This window comes from Erinaceus europaeus, chromosome 13 (assembly GCF_950295315.1).
Source record: "Erinaceus europaeus chromosome 13, mEriEur2.1, whole genome shotgun sequence".
NCBI lineage: Eukaryota > Metazoa > Chordata > Mammalia > Eulipotyphla > Erinaceidae > Erinaceus > Erinaceus europaeus.
This window is the reverse complement of record NC_080174.1, coordinates 70,949,751-70,971,094: the sequence shown is the minus strand read 5'-3', so window position 1 is coordinate 70,971,094 and position 21,344 is coordinate 70,949,751. Positions and strand designations below refer to the sequence as shown.

The window sequence follows — 21,344 nt, the reverse complement described above, 5'->3', positions numbered from 1 at the left end:
CGATTATAAAGAACAAGAGGTTGGCGCTTTTTCTCCTACCAGAGCCTTCCTCCGTGCTGATACTGGGGGTTGAGCCTGGGACTTTTGGAGTCTCAGGCATGAAAGTCGTTTTGTTGTTGTTTTTAATGCAGTGATAGGGAATAAGCCCTAGAACCTGGTGCCTCACACAGGCGGCAGGCATACTGCTTAGCTATATCCCTGACCCACTTTTCATTTCTCTTTGTTGAGAGCTCCAGAGACTAAACATGGAACTCTCAAACGCTGCCAGTGACCCCATCCAGGGTCTGAGGCATGGTGAGTATAAGACATACACTTTAGCCCACCGAGCCATCTTTAGGGTCCCTTGAGTTTTTGGTTATGTTATTTCTACATTAATAATGTTCAAGTATTAATTTGAGTGTCATAATTTCCTATTATTTTCTGTTTATTACTTGAGAGCTTGTTTGTAGGTTCTAGCTGGGGAGTGCAGCTACTTATATACCCTCAACCAAAGAGTGGTCTGTCTCTATTTGGGCAAGTCATCCTCTTCAGTCAAGAACACAGCTGCGGGAGGGGCGCACATGGAGCAGTGAGGAAGGAAGGGGACACCCACCTAGCCTGTCAGATAATGAAGTCAACCCTGGTGATCAGTGGGGTGACATGTTGCAGCCAGATCGCCCTCACATCCAAAAATTTATTAGTATTATTTTAATATTTATTTATTCCCTTTTGTTATCCTTGTTTTTTATTGTTGTTGTTTTATGTTGTCGTCATTGGATAGGACAGAGAGAAATGGAGAGAGGAGGGGAAGACAGAGAGGGAGAGAAAGACAGACACCAGCAGACCTGCTTCATTGCCTATGAAGCAACTCCCTCGTAGGTGGGGAGCCGGGGGCTCGAACTGGGATCCTTAGGCTGGTCTCTGTGCTTTGTGCCACCTGCACTTAACCCGCCCAACTCCCCAAAAATTTACTTGATAGAAGACAGATTGAGAGGGAAGGGGCGGAGCAGAACACCCACAGCACTGCTTTATCCTGTGATGCCTTCCCTGCAGGTGGGGACTAGGGGCTTGGACCTGGGTTTTTGCACATGGTAATACTTAATTTTTTAAAGACTATTATTTATATTGTATTTATTTATTTATTTATTGGATAGAGACAGCCAGAAATTGAGAGGAGGAGGGAAGCTAGAAAGGGAGAGAGACAGAGAGACACCTGCAGACCTGCTTCACCACTTGCAAAGCTTTCCCCTGCAGGTGGGCATCAGGGGCTTGAACCCGGGTCCTTATGCACTGTAGCATGTACACTCAACCACGTGCGCCACCTCCCAGCCCCTTTAGGACTATTATTGAGGAGAGGACTAGAGTATTATTCATTTATATGGTATTGGGAACTGAATTGAGACCCTACACTTGCAAGCACTTAGCTTCACTGTCTCACAATCTCCTAGACGACCTCAAGATACCTTCTTCAGATAGAGGGCCTGGGAAACGGCTCACTTGGAGAGAGTGCTCCTTTACCGAGTGGTAGGTCAAGCCTAATCTTCACTGCACTGAAGGAAGCTTTGGTGTGTCATCTGTCAGAAAGGGAAGAGGGAGAGGGGGTAAAGCCAGCTAAAGACGGAGGAGAAATGCACTGCATTAGAATATCCACCAGTGCTATGGAATTCCCCACACGGTGCTGTGGAACTCTAACCTAGGTCATGCACAGTGTAAGACACCACCACACTCCTGGGTGAACCTTTCTACAACAGGTAAGATACAAACACACACACTTCCTATGGGGTGGGGGTAAAAGGAGGGAGGGAGGCAGGCATTTGAACCAGACGCCTCAGGCATTAGAGCCGTATTCTAAACCAGTTGGACTTACTCTCCAGCCTAATATTTCTTGATAACTTGTATTATCACAAGATTTTCACCTAAATATCTCTAGTATGATTTATTCAGTTTTCTATTAGAACTTCTTTTCATATATATTTTTCAAGATTTTATTTATTAATGAGAAAGATAGGAGAGAGAAAGAACCAGCTGTCACTCTGGTACACGTGTTGCCAGGGAATGAACTTGGGACCTCATGCTCGAAAACCCAGTACCCTATCCACTGCACCACCTCCTGGACCACTTCTTTTTATTATTATTATTATATTTATTTATTTATTGGATATAGACAGCCAGAAATTGAGAGGGAAGGGGAAATAGTGAGGGGGAGTGACAGACACCTGCAGCCCTGCTTCACTACTTGCAAAGCTTTCCCCCTGCAGGTGTGGACTGGGGGCTCATACCTGGGTCCTTGTGCATTGTAACGTGTGCTCCACCAGGTGCACTACCACCCAGCCCCCTGGACCACTTTTTTTTTTTTTCACCAGAGCACTGATCAGCTCTGGTTTATGGTGGCCAGGGGATTGAACCTGGGACTTCGAAGCCTCAAGCATGACAGTCTGTTTGCATAACCATTATGCTATCTACCTCTGCCCACCACTTCTTTTCATATATTTTATCTCTCGTTTCTCCAGCCTATTTTGGTTTAATATTTTGGGGCTTCTGATAAGTCTTTTTTTTTTTTTCCCTTTTATTGCCCTTGTTGTTTTTCGTTTTTACTGTTGTTGTTATTGCTGTCATTGATGTTGGATAGGACAGAGAAATAGAGAGAGGGGAAGACAGAGAGGGGAAGAGACAGACACCACAGACCTGCTTCACCGCCTGTGAAGCGAACCCCCTGCAGGTGGGGAGCTGGGGGCTCAAACTGGGATCCTTACGCTTCACGCCATGTGCACTTCACCCACTGTGCCACTGCCCTGCCCCCCAAATTTCTCAAGTCTTTATTCAAGTATGTGCCCCTGCATATGCCAAAGTGATGCTTTGGTTCTTTCATTATAAATCTTAAAGGAAAAATAAAATTGTACACTTGATTTTTTTTCCTTTAAGTAGAGCACCTTGCTGTAGGTAACTTCTATTATCTTAGTGTGGAGAGAAACAGCCTGCATCTATGATGGATGTACCCCATAGGACATCTTTTATGTGAACTGTCATAACACCCTGTATGAAATCTTTTAAGTACAGTTCGAATTTAGAACATGAGGTCAATTTAGCAGCCAGTTGTCTGTGAAAACCAGAATGTGTTTCTCCTGAAGCCTGTTTCAGTACAGAGTGTATACACACAAAACATGCTCCCTAAACGAGGCTGCATTCAAAAACAGCTACAGGACTCATGTAGTAGGCATGCACATGATAGAAAAGTCTCTAGAGCCTGGGAGGTGGGAGACTGGACAAAGTGTTGGACTTTCAAAGACAGGCCCTAGGTTCAGTTCCTGGCATCCCATATGCCAGAGTAATGGCCTGTATTTTTTTTTTTTTTTAAAAAAGCTCTTAGCAAGTTTTTCCTTAAACTTTGTCTGCAACTGTAATGTACCAAAACAAACTCCAGAGATATTCATTGTATCCTATTCACTTTTTTGACTAAACACATAGGAGACATCTGCTTCCTACTCTAGGCTGCCTGTTGTGTCCTAAATTTGGTCCAGATTTCATGATAGGCCTCAATAAGTTTCCTGTAGTTATCTTGGGGGAGGAGGTTTGTTTCTTGGTTAAGTATGACCCAAAAGTGTATTAATGTTGCTGCAGAAACCTTTTTGTCAATAGTAAATGACTGAATGTTTATCCCCATGAAATGATCCTGTGGGGCAACTGGTCTTTACAATTGCAGTCAATTTTTCCCTTTAAAATTTTATTTTTATTAGATACAGAAATTGAGAGGGAAAGGGGAGACGGAAAAAGGCAAGAGAAACACTTGCAGCACTGCTTCAGCCCTCATGAAGCTTCCCTTTTGCAGGTGGGGACTTGAACCTGGTGTTTTTTTTTTTTATATTTATTCTTTTTTGTTGCACTTGTTGTATTGTTGTTAGTTATTATTGTTGTTGATGATGATGTCATTGTTGTTGGATAGGACAGAGAGAAATGGAGAGAGGAGGGGAAGACAGAGGGGGTGAGAAAGACACCTGCAGACCTGCTTCACTGCCTGTGAAGCAACTCCCCTGCAGGTGGGGAGGCAGGGACTTGAACCAGGATCCTTAACGCTGGGTTTTTTTAAAATTTTTAAACCAGAGCACTGATCAGCTTTGGTTTATGGTGGTGCAGAGGATTGAACCTGGGACTTCAAAGCCTCATACACGACAGTATGTTTGCATAACCATTATGCTATCTAGCCCTGCCCTGAACCTGTATTTTTTGTTTTTAAAGATTTTATTTATTTATGAGAAAGAGAGGAGGAGAGAGAGAAAGAACCAGACATCACTCTGGTACATGTGCTGCTGGGGACCGAACTCAGGACCTCATGCTTGAGGGTCCAATGCTTTATCCACTGCGCCACCTCCCAGACCACTGAACCTGGGTTCTTAAGGATTGTAATGTATATTCGTTCTACTGGGTACACAAACACAACTGTTCTTAGATCTTTAGCTTCTTTGATCTACTCTTAGAAATTGAGTGGGGAGAGGAAGCAGGCAGACACAGAGGGGAGAAGTAGACACTGCAACCTGCTTCACCACCTGTAAAGTGAACCCCTTGCAGGTGGGGAGCCGGGGTCCTTGCACTTGCGCCATGTGCGCTTAACCCGATGCACCACCGCCCGGCTCCCCAAATTTCTCAAGTCTATTTATAGAGAGACACGTAGCACTGTTCCACTGCTTATGAATCTTTCCCTCCTTCAGGTGGGAACTGAGGACTTGAACTCTACCCAGTACTCCCTTTTTCCTACCTTTCTAAATTACTTATCTCAATTTTTAAAAATACTTTTTTATTGGATAGAGACAGAGAAATTGGGAGTGGGAGGGAGAGGAGAAAGACAAACACCTGCAGCCCCGCTTCACCATTCATGAAGGTTTCCCCTGCAGATGGGACCAGGGACTTGAACCTGGATCCTTGTGCACTGTTATGTGTGCACTTTACCAGGTGTGCCACCACCTGACACCCTCATTTCAGTTTTTAATTCGATGTACTTGTTGTTCTCACCAGTTTTCATTCCTTATGATCCAACTGCTAACTGCTTAAATATATACAAACTTGATGAGCAATTTCATTGAATTCTACATCGCCACACTTAATTAAATATTGGCAGCTTAAGCTTAGGTCACATTGTTCAATTCTAGTGCCTATTCCCAACTTTCTGGGCTTTATCTTGTCAAAAAAGCCATGATGCATTTTTTCATAGAAAAACAGAAAAATATGTCACAACTTTTCCAAGCCCAATACCTTATCTTTCTCAAATCAAATTTAACATTTCATTTTCACTGCAACCCCCAGTACTGGAGCCTTTAAAACCTGGTGGTCTTTCTGCCTTTTTTTTTTTTAACTTTCTGAATAGAACAATACTGTCCAGCAATTCATATAAAAACCATTAGAGGATTTTCTTTGTATCAAACCTTTTTAGTTTTACTGCCCTATTAAATTCAATGACTGAGCTTTTTTGCACGAGCCTCCTCAGGCAGTCAGTTTTTTGGATGACCATTATGCGAAGGCTGGACATCTTAACCTGGAATTAAAAGGTTCATGAGGAAAAAAAGCATTCCATGAGAGTATTGTAGAAAAAAGTATTGTTTACTATTTGTTGAAATGTTCAGTACAACTGGATTTAGATAAACCAGAAGTTTCATTTTGGCATTAACCTGTCCTTACAAAGATGCTACTAGTTTTTTCTCTCACTTTTATTGCTACTTGCTGCTGGAAGAAAAAAAAAAGCTAGTATACTTTACTAACTTGACCAGTAACAGCAGCAGCACGAATCTTAGGATTCTCAATATAGTCCCAAATACATTAAGACAAAAAAATAGAAACTACAGAAAAGTGGGAAATGGCTATGTCATTAATAATAAAAATGTCATCTGGTGGTCATAGCCTCTTATGACAGTCAGTCTAATCTTCCACATTCCAACCCTTTCTATCCCCATTAATTTGAGTAAAGTCAAGGTTGGTAGTACAAAACATGTGGATTATAATTCAAAGAGATACAAAACTCAGCACCTCTTACATTGAAAAACAAAAAGTGACTTGATTAAAAAAAAAACTACAATATTCTCATAGCTGCCCATGGTGTAGCTTCTCATCCTTCTTCAGAGATGCCTTCAAATCCTCAGGTCACCAGACTAAAACCAAAGTGAATCCACTATTCATTTCCTCTCCGGCTTTTCTTGTGGCTTTTCTTAGATCTGAAATGGCAACACAAAAACAGGTTAAATTTAACAGTTGTATCACTGACCCTAATTACCTAGGTCTGAATTTTGAAACGTATTCTCCCCTCCTGGAAGATACTGGCTCCAAGCTGGACTTTTGGGAGGAGCACATCTTTTCTGCTCTTGGCAACTCTTGAGCCTTCCTATGGGCAATTCAGGACAAGTTGTGAGGATTCGTGACTAACAGCCAGGGACACATCAGAAATCTCTCGTTGACTTCCGTATTAAGGACACATCCATGCTAGCCTCACGGTGGAATTTCTAGCCATCTCTCACCTGGGAAGCTCTTGTTTCAAGAGTTGTTGACCTCTCCATCCTCAACTTTTAGAGAATTATTATTGAGAACTCTGCAGTAGCCTCTGATTCGCTATAGTGTACACAAACCTTGCAATCACTGTCCCAGAGCAGAGTGAGGCAGCTCTGCAGGTCTGAGGGTCACCCTTCCACACTTTACGCCTGTCTCAAAGCCGACGCGCAAATTTTGGGACCAAGTGCTTACCTCCCACTTGCAAGGTATTTTGATGCCCTTCCTTTGTTCTAAAGGCTGAAATGTACTCTGATTTTTGTACCTGTTATTTCAATCACTTCAGTGACACCTTTAGCACTTGTTACTGTACTTCTGTGCAGCTCTAGTGGATTCTTAAATGTTTTCCACAAATGAAAAAAGACTATTTTTAACAACTGTCTAAATACCTGGGCAAGGACTTGTGAGGAAGACTGGCGTATGCTGACTATTAAAGGGGTGGAGATGACATCCAACACTTATTCAACATGCTTGGTGTTTTTATGTCTCAGCGACAATGGCTGAGGTGTTACTCTTCAAAACATACTATTGAGGGAATAGTCTGAAAGGTTAAAAGTGCACTTAATAGTATATAGTCTATAAAGGCATCTAATAAAAGCTTATCAAAGTGACCTATCCTAAGTGCCTCAACTATTAATGTTGCCATACCACAAGGAAAACCAAAACCAATTCCATTAATTTTCAGGGCAATAAGGCAAATTTTCTCTGAGAAGTATCTTCATGAAAACAAGAAAGTTTTAGGTATAACCTAGTTGTGTTTTGGACTTTTCTTTCTAAAATGAAATTCTTAAAATAGTGGGCAGACCATACCTTTCAGGAGACTTTGAATGGCTCCTATGTCTGTGACTTCGGTGATGAGCTGAAGAAGAAAAGGCCGTTAGATAAGTGAGCCTCTACCTTCCTGCTCCTCCACTGTCTTCCAGCCCTTCCCCTGACTCTGTCTTTAAAAAATAATAATAATAATAATAAAGCATATGGTGGTACTGGGAACTGAACCTGGGACCTTTGAATCTTGGGCATGAAAAGCTTTTCTTCATAATCATTATGCTGTCTCCCCAGCCCTCCACTGCTATTTTACCTGTGTGTGTATTTGCCAATAGTCCTTGCACACCACACCACTCCTGGTAATCATCCCATTAACCTCCCCCCACAACCCACTCTTTTTAAGATAGTGACAGAAAGGTAGAGAAGATACTACACCACTGCTCACAAAGCTTTTCATCTGCAGACACTGTAATCAGCCCCCTAACTTTCAAACCTTTTGGGGGGCTATGCTAGGAACACCTCTTGCTGTGTTCAATATCTGAAACCATGTGCATTTGGGGCTAACTGCACAACTGTCAAGTTGGGTATGTACTGCTATTTCATTAGCTCTTATGCCTGTGATTTTAGAGGAAAACATAAGCTCATCCAATTAGCAAAGTTTATTTTTTTTTTTTTAAATTTTATTTATTGGGAGTCGGGTGGTAGCGCAGCGGGTTAAACGCACGTGGCGCAAAGCACAAGGACCAGCGAAACGATCCTGGTTCAAGCCCCTGGCTCTCCACCTGCAGGGGTGAAACTTCACAGGCAGTGAAGCTGGTCTGCAGGTGTCTCTCTTTCTTTCCTCCTGTCTTCTCCATTTCTCTCTGTCCTATCCAACAGCAATGACATCAATAACAACAATAACTACAACAATAAAACAACAAGGTCAACAAAAGGGAATAAGTAAATAATAAAAATAATATTAAAAAAAATTATTTATCAATGAGATAAAAGAGAGAGAAAGAACCAGACATCACTCTGATACATGTGCTGCCGGGGACTGAACTCAGGACCTCATGCTTGAGAGTCTGATGCCCTATCCACTGCGCCACCTCCTGGACCAAAGTTTCTTTCTTTCTTTTTTTTTTAAGCAAAGTTTCTAAGTGAAAGTTAAGTGCACTACCAAATGGGAATGCCACAGTACTGGTGGAATTTCTGGGGCTGTGGTATTTCTGTCTTCATCTGAATGAAAAATATGTACCAGCCAAGGAGTGATGAAATGGTGTATGTGCAAAACCCTAGGTCTTTACTGTCAACTATAAAACATTAACCCCCCAATAAAGGGAAGAAAAAAAAAAAACCCTAGGTCCACAAACAAGGTGAGAATCAAGATGTGAATTCTTTTTTTAAATATTTATTTCCCCTTTTGTTGTCCTTGTTGTTCTTTATTGTGGTTATAGTTATTGTTATAGATGTCGTTGGATAGGACAGAAGAGAAATGGAAAGAGGAGAGGAAGACAAGAGAGGAGAAAAAGACACCTGCAGACCTGCTTCACCGGCTGTGAAGTGACTCCCCTGCAGGTAGGGAGCCGGGGGCTGAACAGGGATCCTGAAGCTGGTCCTTGTGCTTGACGCCACGTGCACTCAACCTGTTGTGCTACCACTCAACTTACAAGATGTGAATTCTTTTTTTTTACCACAGCACTGCTCAGCTCTGGCTTATGGTGGTGCAGGGGATTGAACCTGGGACTTCAGAGCTTCAGGCATGGGAGTCTTTTTACATAACCATTATGCTATCTACCCCCACCCAAGATGTGGGTTCTTCATTTGTAAATTCTAGGTTCACTTCTTTTCCCTTTAGGCAATAATATACATAGCCAGCTGCTCCTGCACTATAGGAAACAAACTATTCCTATTACATTTCTTTAAGACAACCAATAGCAAAAGGCCCAAATACTACACCTGGTGACTTGGAGCGAGATCTGTGCCTTCTATCTCGGGATCTGCTTCGATGTCGTCTTGGACTCTTACTCCTGTGCCTTTCTCGGCGAGGGGAAGGGCTACGGAAATGATTTGTGAGACTTTCAGATGAGTTTTACACAATAATAGTAACACCAACCCTCCTCCCACAATCTCTATCCTTCACTGCAAATCACTGAAGGCTTACCTCCTTCTCTTCGGAGACCGACTCCGCCTATATGGAAGGGGGAAAAAAAAAGAAGTAAAAGCCTTATTCAGCAGGCACTGAACACTGGAGATTACAGGATCCATCCACATTCTTCATTCATTTATTTATTTTGTTGCCCTTGTTGTTTTATTGTTGTGGTTATTATTGTTGTTATTGATGTGGTCATTGTTGGATAGGATAGAGAAAAGTGGGGAGAGGAGGGGAGACAGAGGGGAGGAGAGAAAGACACCTGCAGACCTGCTTCACCACTTGTGAAGCGACTCCCCTGCAGGTGGGGAGTCAGGGGCTCAAACTGGGATCTTTATGTCAGTCCTTGAGCTTTGCGCCACCTGCGCTTAACCCGCTGCGCTACTGCCTGACTCCCTCAAGTAACTTTTTAACACCCTCCCATTCTAAGTCAGGGAGTAATCATTTCATCGGGGAGATATAGCAGCTAAGATACAAAAGGACCCTAAGAAATATACTTTTATGGGGCTGGGGAGGTAGCATGATTATACAAAAGACTTGTGCCTGATGCTCTGAGGTTTTAGGGTTTTTTAAAAAAAAATTTAAAAATATTTACTTATTTATTCCCTTTTGTTGCCCTTGTAGTTATTATTGTTGCTGTTATTGATGTCGTTGTTGATAACATTGTTGGATAGGATCGAGAGAAATGGAAAGAGGAGGGGAAGACAGAGAGGGAGAGAAAGACAGACACCCGTAGACCTGCTTCACCTCCTGTGAAGCGACTCCCCTGCAGGTGGGGAGCGGGGGGCTCGAACCTTATACCGGTCTTTGCGCTTTGCGCCACCTGCACTTAACCTGCTGCGCTACGCCCGACTCCCGAAGTTTTAGGTGTAATCCTGGGTACCACAAAGAGCCACAATTAAACACGGCTTTGAGAAATGGAAGGAAGGAAGGAAGGAAGGAAGGAAGGAAGGAAGGAAGGAAGGAAGGAAGGAAGGAAGGAAGGAAGGGAAAGAAGGAATTTGTACGATTGGGCTTGTTTAATATGGCCATAAGAACATGCCTAACCTAGCCTACACAGACAAGAAATTAGCTGCCTAGTCACCCAAATAAAGGCCATACTATGTTGGCCAGTGACGTCCAATGAATAACCCCCAGTGAATAAAGAAAACACATACTCAAAAAACCACTCAGCCGATCTTGGATGGACCTTGAAAAAATCATGTTGAGTGAAATAAGTCAGAAACAGAAGGATGAATATGGGATGATCTCACTCTCAGGCCGAAGTTGAAAAACAAGATTAGAAAAGAAAACACAAGTCGAACCTGAAATGGAATTGGAGTATTACACCAAAGTAAAAGACTCTGGGGTGGGTGGGGTGGGTGGGTGGGTGGGTGGGGAGAATACAGGTCCATGAAAAATGATGAATGAAATAGTGGGGGTTGTATTGCTAAATGGGAATCTGGGGAATGTTATGCATGTAAAAAAAAAAAAAAAAAAAGTAGAAACGCAAAGCAGAAATTGACTGAGTTTGGAGTATGGCACCAAAGTAAGAAAGCAGAAGTATACTAGAGTTTGCAGTGAGTACCTCCCTAATACTTCCTCTCCACTTTTCCAAGCTTTGGGTCCATGATTGCTCAACAATTTGTTTGGCTTTGTATGTTAACTCTCTTTTCAGTCACCAGGTTCCAGGTGTCATCAGGATGCCGGCCAGACTTCCCTGGATTGAAGACACCACCAATGTGTCCTGGAGCTCAGCTTCCCCAGGGACCCATCCTACTAGGGAAAGAGAGAGGCAGACTGGGAGTATGGACCGACCAGTCAACGCCCATGTTCAGCGAGGAAGCAATTACAGAAGCCAGACCTTCTACCTTCTGCAACCCTCAATGACCCTGGGTCCATGCTCCCAGAGGGATAGAGAATGGGAAAGCTATCGGGGGAGGGGGTGGGATATGGAGATTGGGCGGTGGGAATTGTGTGGAGTTGTACCCCTCCTACCCTATGGTTTTGTTAATTAATCCTTTCTTAAATAAAAAAAAAAAAAAAAAAAAAAACCACTCAGATGGCTTGGCAGGTTGTGTGCTGATTAAAGCACTGAACCTGCCAGCAGGATGTCCTGACAGACTTGAGCCCTAACATACACCACATATGCCAGAGCTTGCTCTAGCTTTCTCTCCTCTGTCTCATCAACAGATTCTTGGAAAACAAAAACTATGGACCAGTTTAAATAGCTAACCAAAGACTTGTGACCTACCTTTATTTTTAAGCAGAGAACTGCTCGCTTCTGGCTTTTGTTAGTGCTGGGGGCATTGAACCCGGGACCTCTGAGTCTCAGGCATGGAAGTTTTTGCATAGCCATTATGCTAGCTCCCCAGCCCTTATGAACTATTTTATTCTATTTTTTCTTAATTTTATTTATTTTAATGAGAAAATAAAGGACACCAGAGCACTGCTCAGCTCTGGCTTATGGTGGTACTAGGGATTGAACCTGAGACTGCAGAACCTCAGGCATGAAGTCTTTTGCATAACCCATTACGCTATCTCTAGCCGTGAACTAATTAATTAGATTGTCATAATCTGCTATTGAGGTTTTGTGGGTGGTAGTTTTGCAGTAACTAACATGATGGAAAAGCAGATTTTCTCCAAAGGCTGGCACTTTTTCTTCCTAAAGCCCAAACTGTTAGGCACAGATCTTAGTCACCCTGGAACAGACCTGTAACTAGGGCCTTACCTTCTGGGAGACCGGCTCCGACTTCTCCTGTAGCGCAGTGTGGGAGAGCGGCGGGGCTTGTCCAAGTCTCTATAGCTTCTCCGGCGGTGGTCAGGGGATGGTACTCTCTCCAACTAGAAGTGACATGGGTGGGTCGGGTGAGGAGCACAGGAATAAGGAGAGCTGTGTAAGAACACTGGTGGCATCATGGACAAAGTGTTTGACACACGAGGTTCCAAGTTGGATCCCTGGCACCACACATGCCAGACTGATGTGTTGGTGTCATCCCTACCCCACCCCCATTAACAAAACTTAAAAAGCATTGTTTTATATTATTTTAAAAAAACAGCAGTGAGCAGGAGTTGGGCAGTAGCACAGTGGGTTAAGCACATGTGGCACAAATTGCAAGGACCGGCGTAAGGATCCCAGTGCGCACTCCGGGCTCCCCACCTGCAGGGGAGTCGCTTTATAAGCGGTGAAGCAGGTCTGCAGGTGTCTGTCTCTCTCTCCCCGTCTTCCCCTTTCTCTCCATTTCTCTCTGTCCTATCCAACAATAGCATCAATAACAACAACAATAATTACAACAACAATTAAAAAAATAGACAAGGGCAACAAAAGGAAAAATAAATTTAAAAAAAATAGCAGTGAGCATTTACAGTGCCTGACTGTAGTTATCTACCACACCAATCCCTATAATTTTTTTTTTTTTTTTAGAGAAAGGCTCCTTGGAATAAGTGGATAATTTCGGGCAGAAGACTGATGCAAACAAAACACGGTTAAAACTTATCCCTGGCATCATCTGTGCCAGAATCACACATTTTTTCCTACCATGATGCCATCCTGACTTCCCTGGGCAGATAACCTCACCAATGTGTCCTGGAACCCCACCTCTCCAGAGCCCAACCCCACTAGGGAAAGACAAAAACAGGCTGTGGGTATGTATCCACTTGTTAATGCCCATGTCTAGCAGAGAAACAATTGCAGATCTGCACCCTATAAAAATCTTAAGTCCAGGAGCTGGGCAGTAATGCAGCAGGTTGAGAACACTTGGTGCAAAGCGCAAGGACTGGTGTAAGGATCCCGGTTCGAGACCCTGGCTCCCCACCTGCAGCGGAGTCGCTTCATAGGCAGTGAAGCAGGTCTGCAGGTGTCTATCTTTCTCTCCCGTCTTCCCCTCCTCTCTCCATTTCTCTCTGTCCTATCCAGCAACAACGACATCAATAACAACTACAACAATAAAACAAGGGCAACAAATAGGAATGAATAAATATTAAAAAAAAAAAAATCTATGGTCCATACTTCCAGAGGGATAAAGAATAGGGCAGCTTCCACTGCAGGGGAGGGGATATGGAAATCTGGTGATGGGAATTCTATGGAACTATGCCCCTCTTATCCTACAACCTTGTTATCATTATTAAATCACTAATAATAATAATAATAAAAACTCGGGGCCAGGTGGTGGCACACCTAGTTGAGCACACGCTACAGTGCGCAAGGACCCAGGTTCAAGCCCCAGTCCCCACCTGCAGGGGGAAAGCTTTGCGAGTGTTTCTCTGCCTCTCTATCTTTCCCTACTCTCAATTTCTGGCTGTTTCTATCCAATAAATATAATTGAAACAATTTAAAACAAAACTCCAAATCACCAGAAAAAAAGAAAGGAAAAAGAATGGGACCTCAGGCATATAGGTTCTGCACTCTGCCTTCTGAGTCTCTTTGCTAGCTGTCTCCTACAGTTTTGATGGTTGCCTAGTTGTCTGCTAAGTAGACTGAAATTTGATAACAAAAAAAAATGTCACTCCCACCCCACCTTCAAACCCTTAAGCTCTCAGGTGCCTGACCTTTTCATCCTCCTCTTCCTCTTCTTCACTGGACTCCACGTCATCCATGTCTTCTTCTAGAGCACTAACCCGAGGCTCCAGCTGTTCAGCTTCCTCTAACACATAGCGTTTCTATAGTGAAGATGAGGAAAGTGAAGAGGTCTTATAAGAGTCTGTCCTAAAGCCCCAACACAAGGCTTTTTCTTTAAACTACCTACTGTCTGTTTTCCCTTTGTGGTCTACAATAGTTACTAACATATGTTAAAAACTTTGTTCCTGAAAGGTGTGTCGTGGGCATGAAAACTACTTAAGGGGAGTCGGGCAGTGGCGCAGCAGGTTAAGCGCAGGTGGCACAAAGCCCAAGGACGGGCGTAAGGACCCCGGCTCCCCACCTGCAGGGGAGGTTGATTCACAGGCGGTGAAGCAGGTCTGCAGATGTCTATCTTTCTTTCCCCATCTCTGTCTTCCCCTCCTCTTTCCATTTATCTCTGTCCTATCTTTAAAAAAAAAGAAAGAAAGAAAGAAAAGAAAATGAAAGAAAAAAGAAAAACTACTTAAGGAGGTGTCCCATGGAGGATTTAGTGCCTCGATATGTATATGTATTTGTTTGACTGTCTTGGCATGAAAGAGGGTGACTGAGGTGTGAGATCTTTATCTCTTACCTGTAGTCGGGGCAGAATAATGTCACAGACTCTCTCACTGTGTAGGAGATCATCAATGAACTCATCTACATGCATCAGTTCAAACTCTGAAAGAAAAGTTTTAAGATCAAACAACTTGGAAATGAATTTGGGTAACCAAAAAGTTCAAGAGGCACAGAGTCTCTCTCTGTAATATCTTTAACAGTATACCGAAGGCACTGTGAACCCTGGGCATGAACTACAGCCTTTCTTCAAGCCTTGGCATCACCAGCGTCCTATTTTATTCAGTTAATCTTTATTAAGTTGGTTAAAATGTGTCCGCTTCCTCTAAGATCTGGGGAATAAAGGAGGGGCTGTCCTAATAAGCATTAAAGACATGCACAAAAACAAGCAGAAACAATCCTAAACAGCAGCAACTTTCCGAACAGATCGCATAAAGTGTGCGGCTTCTCATGTAGACCCACTGTGTTTGAGTGTAGAACATGCATTTTATATAATAAATGGAGCAACAGTTTTTCACACTTTCCATAGTAAACACCAAGTTAAGTTGTTCTCAACTGGAGTGAATTTGCGAGTCCAACCCGTCCCCCTCGGGATGCTACTGCTATCTAGAAGGTGGAGGCCAAGGGTGCTCCTTAGCATTCTATCTACGAGTTGTGGAAACAGCACCTTACAGCAAAGAATCAGCTGGCCCAAACTGTCAACAGGTGAGAGATCCAGTCTCATTACAATATAATACAATGATAAGGAATTCCAAGATGGCCAAGACCATATACCGTAGTATTTGGCATGAGCATTAGCAAAATCCTATACTTAGTCAACAAATGAATTCAGAAAATAACCATCGCTTAAAGTGTAACACCAAATTCTCAACCTTCTACTGATGATGGATTAAGCACACACATTACCATGCTCAAGGACTTGGGTTCAAGCCCCAGCTCCCTGCCTGCAGGGGGGTGCTTCACCAGCGGTGAAGCAGATCTGCAGGTGTGTCTCTTTCTCTCCTCCTTCCCCTCCCATCTCAATTTTCATTCTTTTTTTCTTTAAACTTTATTTACTTATTTATTCCCTTTTGTTGCCCTTGTTGTTTATTATTATTGTTGTTATTATTGTTGTCAGTGATGTCATCATTGGATAGGACAGAGAGAACTGGAGAGAGGAGGGGAAGACAGAGAAGGGGAGAGAAAGATAGACACCAGTAGACCTGCTTCACCAACTGTAAAGTGACTCCCCTGCAGGTGGGGAGCCGGGGGCTCAAACCAGGATCCTTAAGCCCGCCGGTCCTTGCGCTTTGTGCCACGTGCGCTTAACCCACTGCACCACCACCTGGCTCCCAATTTTTATCATTCTTATCTACTAAAAATAGAAATAATTTAAAAAATTGAGGAGGCTGAGAGACAGCATAAAGGTTATCCAAACAGACTCTGAGACCCCCAGGTTCAATCCCCCACACCACCAAAGCCAGAGCTGAACACTGCTCTGAATAAATAAATAAATAAATAAATAAATAAATAAATGTGACTTTGGGGGATCTAGGGAAGGCATTTATGGAAAAAGTCATTGTGCTGCCAAATCACATGGAATGGAACATACACAGTGAGAGCACATCATGCAAGGCAAAGGCTAACATAACATGTAAACGAAAAGGTAGGTCAACTGGTCTGACTGGCTAAGGCCAATGAAAAGCCAGTAGACAGGTAGACCAATCCCCAACAGGGAGAGGGAAGGTCCAGACGAAGACAATGACAATACTGAACACTCAATGTATGTGGAAAATTGAGGGCAGAGATACTAGAGAAATAAAGACTGGCTCAGGGAGGAAGGCACAGGCATCTGACAACACACTCACCCCCATTACGGTTCTGGCTCTTGATTTTCCTATAGTCATTGTACAGAGGCTCCAAGTACTTGTAGCAATCAATTGCAGTGCCTGTTAGTCTCATGTAAAGAGCTCCCAGCATGCGGACATACCTAGCAGAGAGAAGACAGTGAAACATACATCCTAAGTCTCCTAAGCCTTAAAATTGCCTTTTCTTATGACCTTGGTAGTAAACAAGTTTTTTCTTCTTGACAAATGGCATAAGAAAAAGCTGCTATTTATTTACTATGTCACTGTTGGGGCCTAACCACTATGGGGTGACTTTTCAGATAAAGACACAAAGAGGCAGAGTGAAAGAAATCACAGCACCAAAGCTTCCTCAGTGTGGTGGGGGCTGGGCTCTAACCTGGGTGATGTGCATGGCAAAGCACTGACTGCACTGTCCAAGTGAGCTATTTTGCTGGCCAGAGACATTAAGGCACAATAAAAAGATAGCTAAAATATTGACTTCTGGGTTCAACTTCCTAGTCTACTGTCTACTTGTTGTGGATCCAGTACATACTGCTCAGCTTTGTCATATGTAAAACTAAAAGTTTACTAACTCCACAGGATTACAGTAAGAGTCAACTGAGAAACTTCACAATAGCTAAGCATAGAACAAGGTTACTAACAATATACAAAAACATGTTGAACGGGGCTGGGTGGTCGTGTACTTGGGAGAGCACAAGTATTACACTGTATAAGGACCCAGGGTTAAGTACCTGGTCCCACTTGCACAGGAAAAACTTCATGGATGGTGAAGCAGAGCTGCAGGTGTGTCTGTCTGTCTCTTCCCTCCCACCCCTCTCAATTTCTCTGTCTATCCAATGAATAAGTAAAAGCAAAAATACACATAAATATGAATATATACTGTTTCGAGGCAGCACCATGCTGATTCTGGAAAAACAATCATCTGGGTCCGAATCCTAATTCCATTATATACTAACTTTGTTACAATGGGAAAATTAATCTGTTTTTTCAATATACTAGTAATACCCAATTTGCTGGCTTGATGTACTAAGAAATGTGAAGTGCTAAGCATAGCACATAATAAGTGCCGAATGAACATCAGCTATCTTCTCAGCATCAGTGGTGTTTAAAATCTTTCCTTTCCCCTTTCTTCTATATCCAATGTGCCCAAATCTCCATTCAAATAATGGCAACTGAAACTGAAGGAGATTTATTTTAACATGAGAGGGAGAGAGAACTGGAACATCTATCTGGCACTTGAAGTTCAGGGATCAAACTTGGGACTTCAAACTCAAGTTCTGCGCTCTACCAGTGAGCTACTTCCCTGGTCACTCAACAGCTGATGCTACCTGCTGATAGTTTTGCTTAGCCAGAGTCTTACATGTGTGCAATTTCACCACTCTGGGTCATTTTCCATTCATGCAGGGGGGGGCCGGGGGGAGGGCGCTTGAGAGTGAGCCACCAAAGCTTCCTCAGGTATCACAGCACCTTCCATATGGTACCAGGGCCTAAAACATGCCACATATAGCAAGCATTTGTCTTACCTGGTGAAGAAAGTGATCTCTCCAGCCCTCAACAGCTTTTTTTAAAAAAATATTTTATTTATTTATTAACGAGAAAGATAGGAGGAGAGAGAAAGAACCAGACATCACTCTGGCACATGTGCTGCCGGGGATCGAACTCAAGACCTCCTGCTTGAGAGTCCAAAGCTTTTTCACTGCGCCACCTCCCGGACCACAAAGAAGTACCTCAACAGCTTTTTTTTTTTTTAAATTTATTTAATTAATTATTTTCCTTTTGTTGCCCTTGTTGTTTTATTGTTGTAGTTATTACTGTTATTGTTGTTGGATAGGACAGAGAGAAATGGAGAGAGGAGGGGAAGACAAAGAGGAGTAAAGGAAGACAGACACCTGCAGACCTGCTTCACCTCCTGTGAAGCGACTCCCCTGCAGGTGGGGAGCCAGCGCCTCAAACCGGGATCCTTTCGCCAGTCCTTGTGCTTTGCGCCACCTGCGTTTAACCCGCTGCGCTACAGGCCGGCTCCCCTCAACAGCTTTTTTAATGACAAAAATAACTGTGTAGCAAAGATTAAGGATCTTCAAATCAGCTTTGTGATTTACAAGTTGTTTGAGGAAGCTACTTAATCTCTGTGCCTACATTTTCCTTTTTGTATAATGGAGACGGCAATTTTACAGGTTTGTTAAGGCAAAAAAAAAAAAATTACTATATATAAATCCCTTAGAACAGAGAATAGTAAGGTATTTTTAGCGATATCATGTCTGTCTCCCCTATCTGTGTGATCTCTTTCAGAATGGATAATAAAATCAGAGCAGACATTCTGCCTGCAACACACACGTTACGAATTTTAAAGCAAATCTCCTTTAACACATCAACACTGAATAGTATTGTCCCATTTTTAAGAGACAGTTATTCATTTAAGAGAATGCAAAACACTGCTTTTAAAAAAATATTACTTATTTATTTCCTTTCTGCTGTCCTTGTTGTTTTATTATCATAGTTATTATTGTTGTCGGTCTTTGTTGTTGGATAGGACAGAGAGAAATGGAGAGGGATGGGGAAGACAGAGAGGAGGAGAGAGACCTGCAGACCTGCTTCCCCACTTGTGAAGCGACTCCCCTGAAGGTGGGGAGCCAGGGGCTGGAACCGGGATCCTTACACTGGTCCTTGCGCTTTGCACCACGTGCGCTTAACCCACTGCGCTACTTACTGCCCAACTCTTTTTTTTTTCTTTCCTTAACTGTTTGCAGCACAGTCAGGCAGAAAGGGAAAGAAAACACAGCACCACTGCATCCTTCAATGCAGAAGCCAGGCTTGAACATGGGTTGCACACATGGCAAAGCAGTACTCTATTCAAGAGAGCTAAGCTCACCCTGCTTTGCCATTTGAAAAAATATTTTTAGATAGAGACAAAGTGAAAGAGAACACAGCACTGAAACCTCTTTCAGTGTGGTGAGTGCTGGGCTCCAACTGAGGTCACACACACTGCAAAGCAGGACACTATGCAAGTGAGCTATCTTGCTCCCCCCACCATGCTTGTTCTATTTGTTTTTTTCTTATTTTTATGTGATGTTGGGGCTCAACTGGGGCTCAACCTCAGTGCCTGTCACATGCAAGGCATATGCTCTACTGCTGAGCCATCTCCGTGAACCCTAGTGTCTCCATCTTATAGGTAAACATAGAAAATCAAGTCACTGCAAGATCACAGTTAATTAGTAACAGGGTTTGGACACAAACCTAACTTGAACACCAAAGCTTAGCCTCTTATCACTACAATGCACTGTTTCCTTCATTACTGAGTGTCCACTGCCATTAACAAATTATACACTCTGCTTATATATGTTCAATGAGTTTATGAAACACTATTTGGGTAGCAGCAGTGGGATGGTGGTGGACCCACTAGCACATCTTGCTACTGTTCAAGCCTTTGGTTTCTGCCTGTAGGGGGAGCTTCACAAGCAGTGGAGCAGTGCTGCAGGTGTATCTCCTCTGTTTCTCCCACCACCCCACCCCCAGGTGTCTCGTCCTCTAAGGCAAAAAATCTTTTAATACTATTATTGGGATGCATTGGATCGACCTTCTTGTGGTGCATCCCGTGAGTACCCATTTATTGGGGAAACTGACGATCCTTCCTAGCCGACTGAATCCACATGGATCCCAGTCACTTTCAAAGCCAGCAACAAGCAGACATCAGGCTCAACCTGACGCTGTTGACTGGCTACGGAAGAAGGGCAAACGCTAGAAGAAGAAGAAGATTGGGGAGAGGCTTCCAAAAATGAGAAAATACCAGAGAATTTCAATTTGAACAGGCAACATACAAACTGAAGAACCAGAATAAAATGAAGTAAGTAATTATACTAGTATTGATCAAAGCCAAGTTTTGGATCACTGGAATTGAAGTTATTAGTCAATATTTTACTCACTTGAAATCTTCATTTTTTATAAATTCTACAATGATATCCTTTTCTGGCTGAATCTGAAGCATCTTCAAGGTCAAACAGAGAAATGGTGTTGGTTTTATGTTTCCACCATACACACCGCCCACAAACCTTAACTCCATTGCTTTGTCAACGACAAGTTCAGCTAGAAACAAGAAAGCAAACAGAATGGCATCTTAGATATATGAAGACTGTTTTTCCTGTTCTGATACATAGAGAAACTATCCCAACACTGAGTACTCTTCAAACCTTTAATATTCAAACAATTTAATATTAGGAGAACAAGTTTGGCTAGTACTGCTACTACTAATACTAACAGCAGTCAATACACATGGATCTTACTGTATGTCAGGTACTCTGCTACTTATTTCAAACTAGGAGCCACAGGCATGCAAGCTTCTTGCTCTATCAGCTGACTCACCTCCCCTGGATTTAAGTCTACGAAGTGTTAACCCCAGAATCCACACACAACTATCAGGGAAAGCACTGTCAGATTAGGAATGAATAAAAACAAAACAATCACTAAAATCGTAGTCTCATAACGCTGATCCAATCTTTTATTTATAGGATGGGGACAACTTTCCAGTGTTGGCAAAATCAAACACTAGTTTTGTGACCTAGACAAGTCATTTCACCTGTCTTTGAGCCTAAGGAGTCTAAATTTGAAGGGGCCGGGCAGTCGCCAGTGGCTGAGCGCACACGCAGGCCCGCAGCTCTCCCGGGCACTTGGAGCTGCAGCTCAGCCCCACTCCCTGGTGAGTCCCACAAGGCGCTCTACGTGGTCCGCGACATCCCACTCACCTGTAAGTCCAAAGCACTCCTCCTTCCAGTATTTCGATTCATAAATTCGAGTTCGAATAATCTTCTCAACTAGATACTGCGGGTTAGTGCCGTGTATGCTGTGGGCATCCTTCACTGTACGGTTCGCCATTTTAGAACGCTTTTAATTCTATTTCCGTCGGGCCTTTTAATACGTCACATCCAACCTGAAATTAAAAACTAATAATAAC

The 21,344-nt window shown here is 43.0% G+C and overlaps 1 protein-coding gene across 1 annotated transcript; it reads right to left on the bottom strand.

Annotated features, from left to right (window-relative positions):
• Positions 1–5,673: 5,673 nt before the first annotated feature.
• PRPF38A (pre-mRNA processing factor 38A) lies at positions 5,674–21,312 on the bottom strand. The gene is made up of 10 exons (XM_007534474.3): positions 21,136–21,312; positions 20,320–20,479; positions 16,400–16,521; positions 14,572–14,657; positions 13,931–14,041; positions 12,114–12,226; positions 9,416–9,442; positions 9,211–9,308; positions 7,315–7,363; positions 5,674–6,176 (listed from the first exon to the last, which is right to left on the bottom strand). Exons 1-10 carry the CDS (start codon positions 21,263–21,265, stop codon positions 6,134–6,136), a joined length of 939 nt encoding a protein of 312 aa, XP_007534536.1. The 5' UTR covers positions 21,266–21,312; the 3' UTR covers positions 5,674–6,133.
• Between the last annotated feature and the right edge of the window lie 32 nt (positions 21,313–21,344).

Bases quoted from the DNA above. Each gene is read 5' to 3' on its own strand.
- PRPF38A (XM_007534474.3), bottom strand. From the start codon at position 21,265: ATGGCGAACCGTACAGTGAAGGATGCCCACAGCATACACGGCACTAAC. The intron at 9,443-12,113 runs GTAAGGCCCTAG...CCTTCCATATAG, and splicing joins CGGAGCCGGTCTCCCAGAAG to GCGGAGTCGGTCTCCGAAGA. The intron at 6,177-7,314 runs GTATGGTCTGCC...TTGCCATTTCAG, and splicing joins CATTCAAAGTCTCCTGAAAG to ATCTAAGAAAAGCCACAAGA.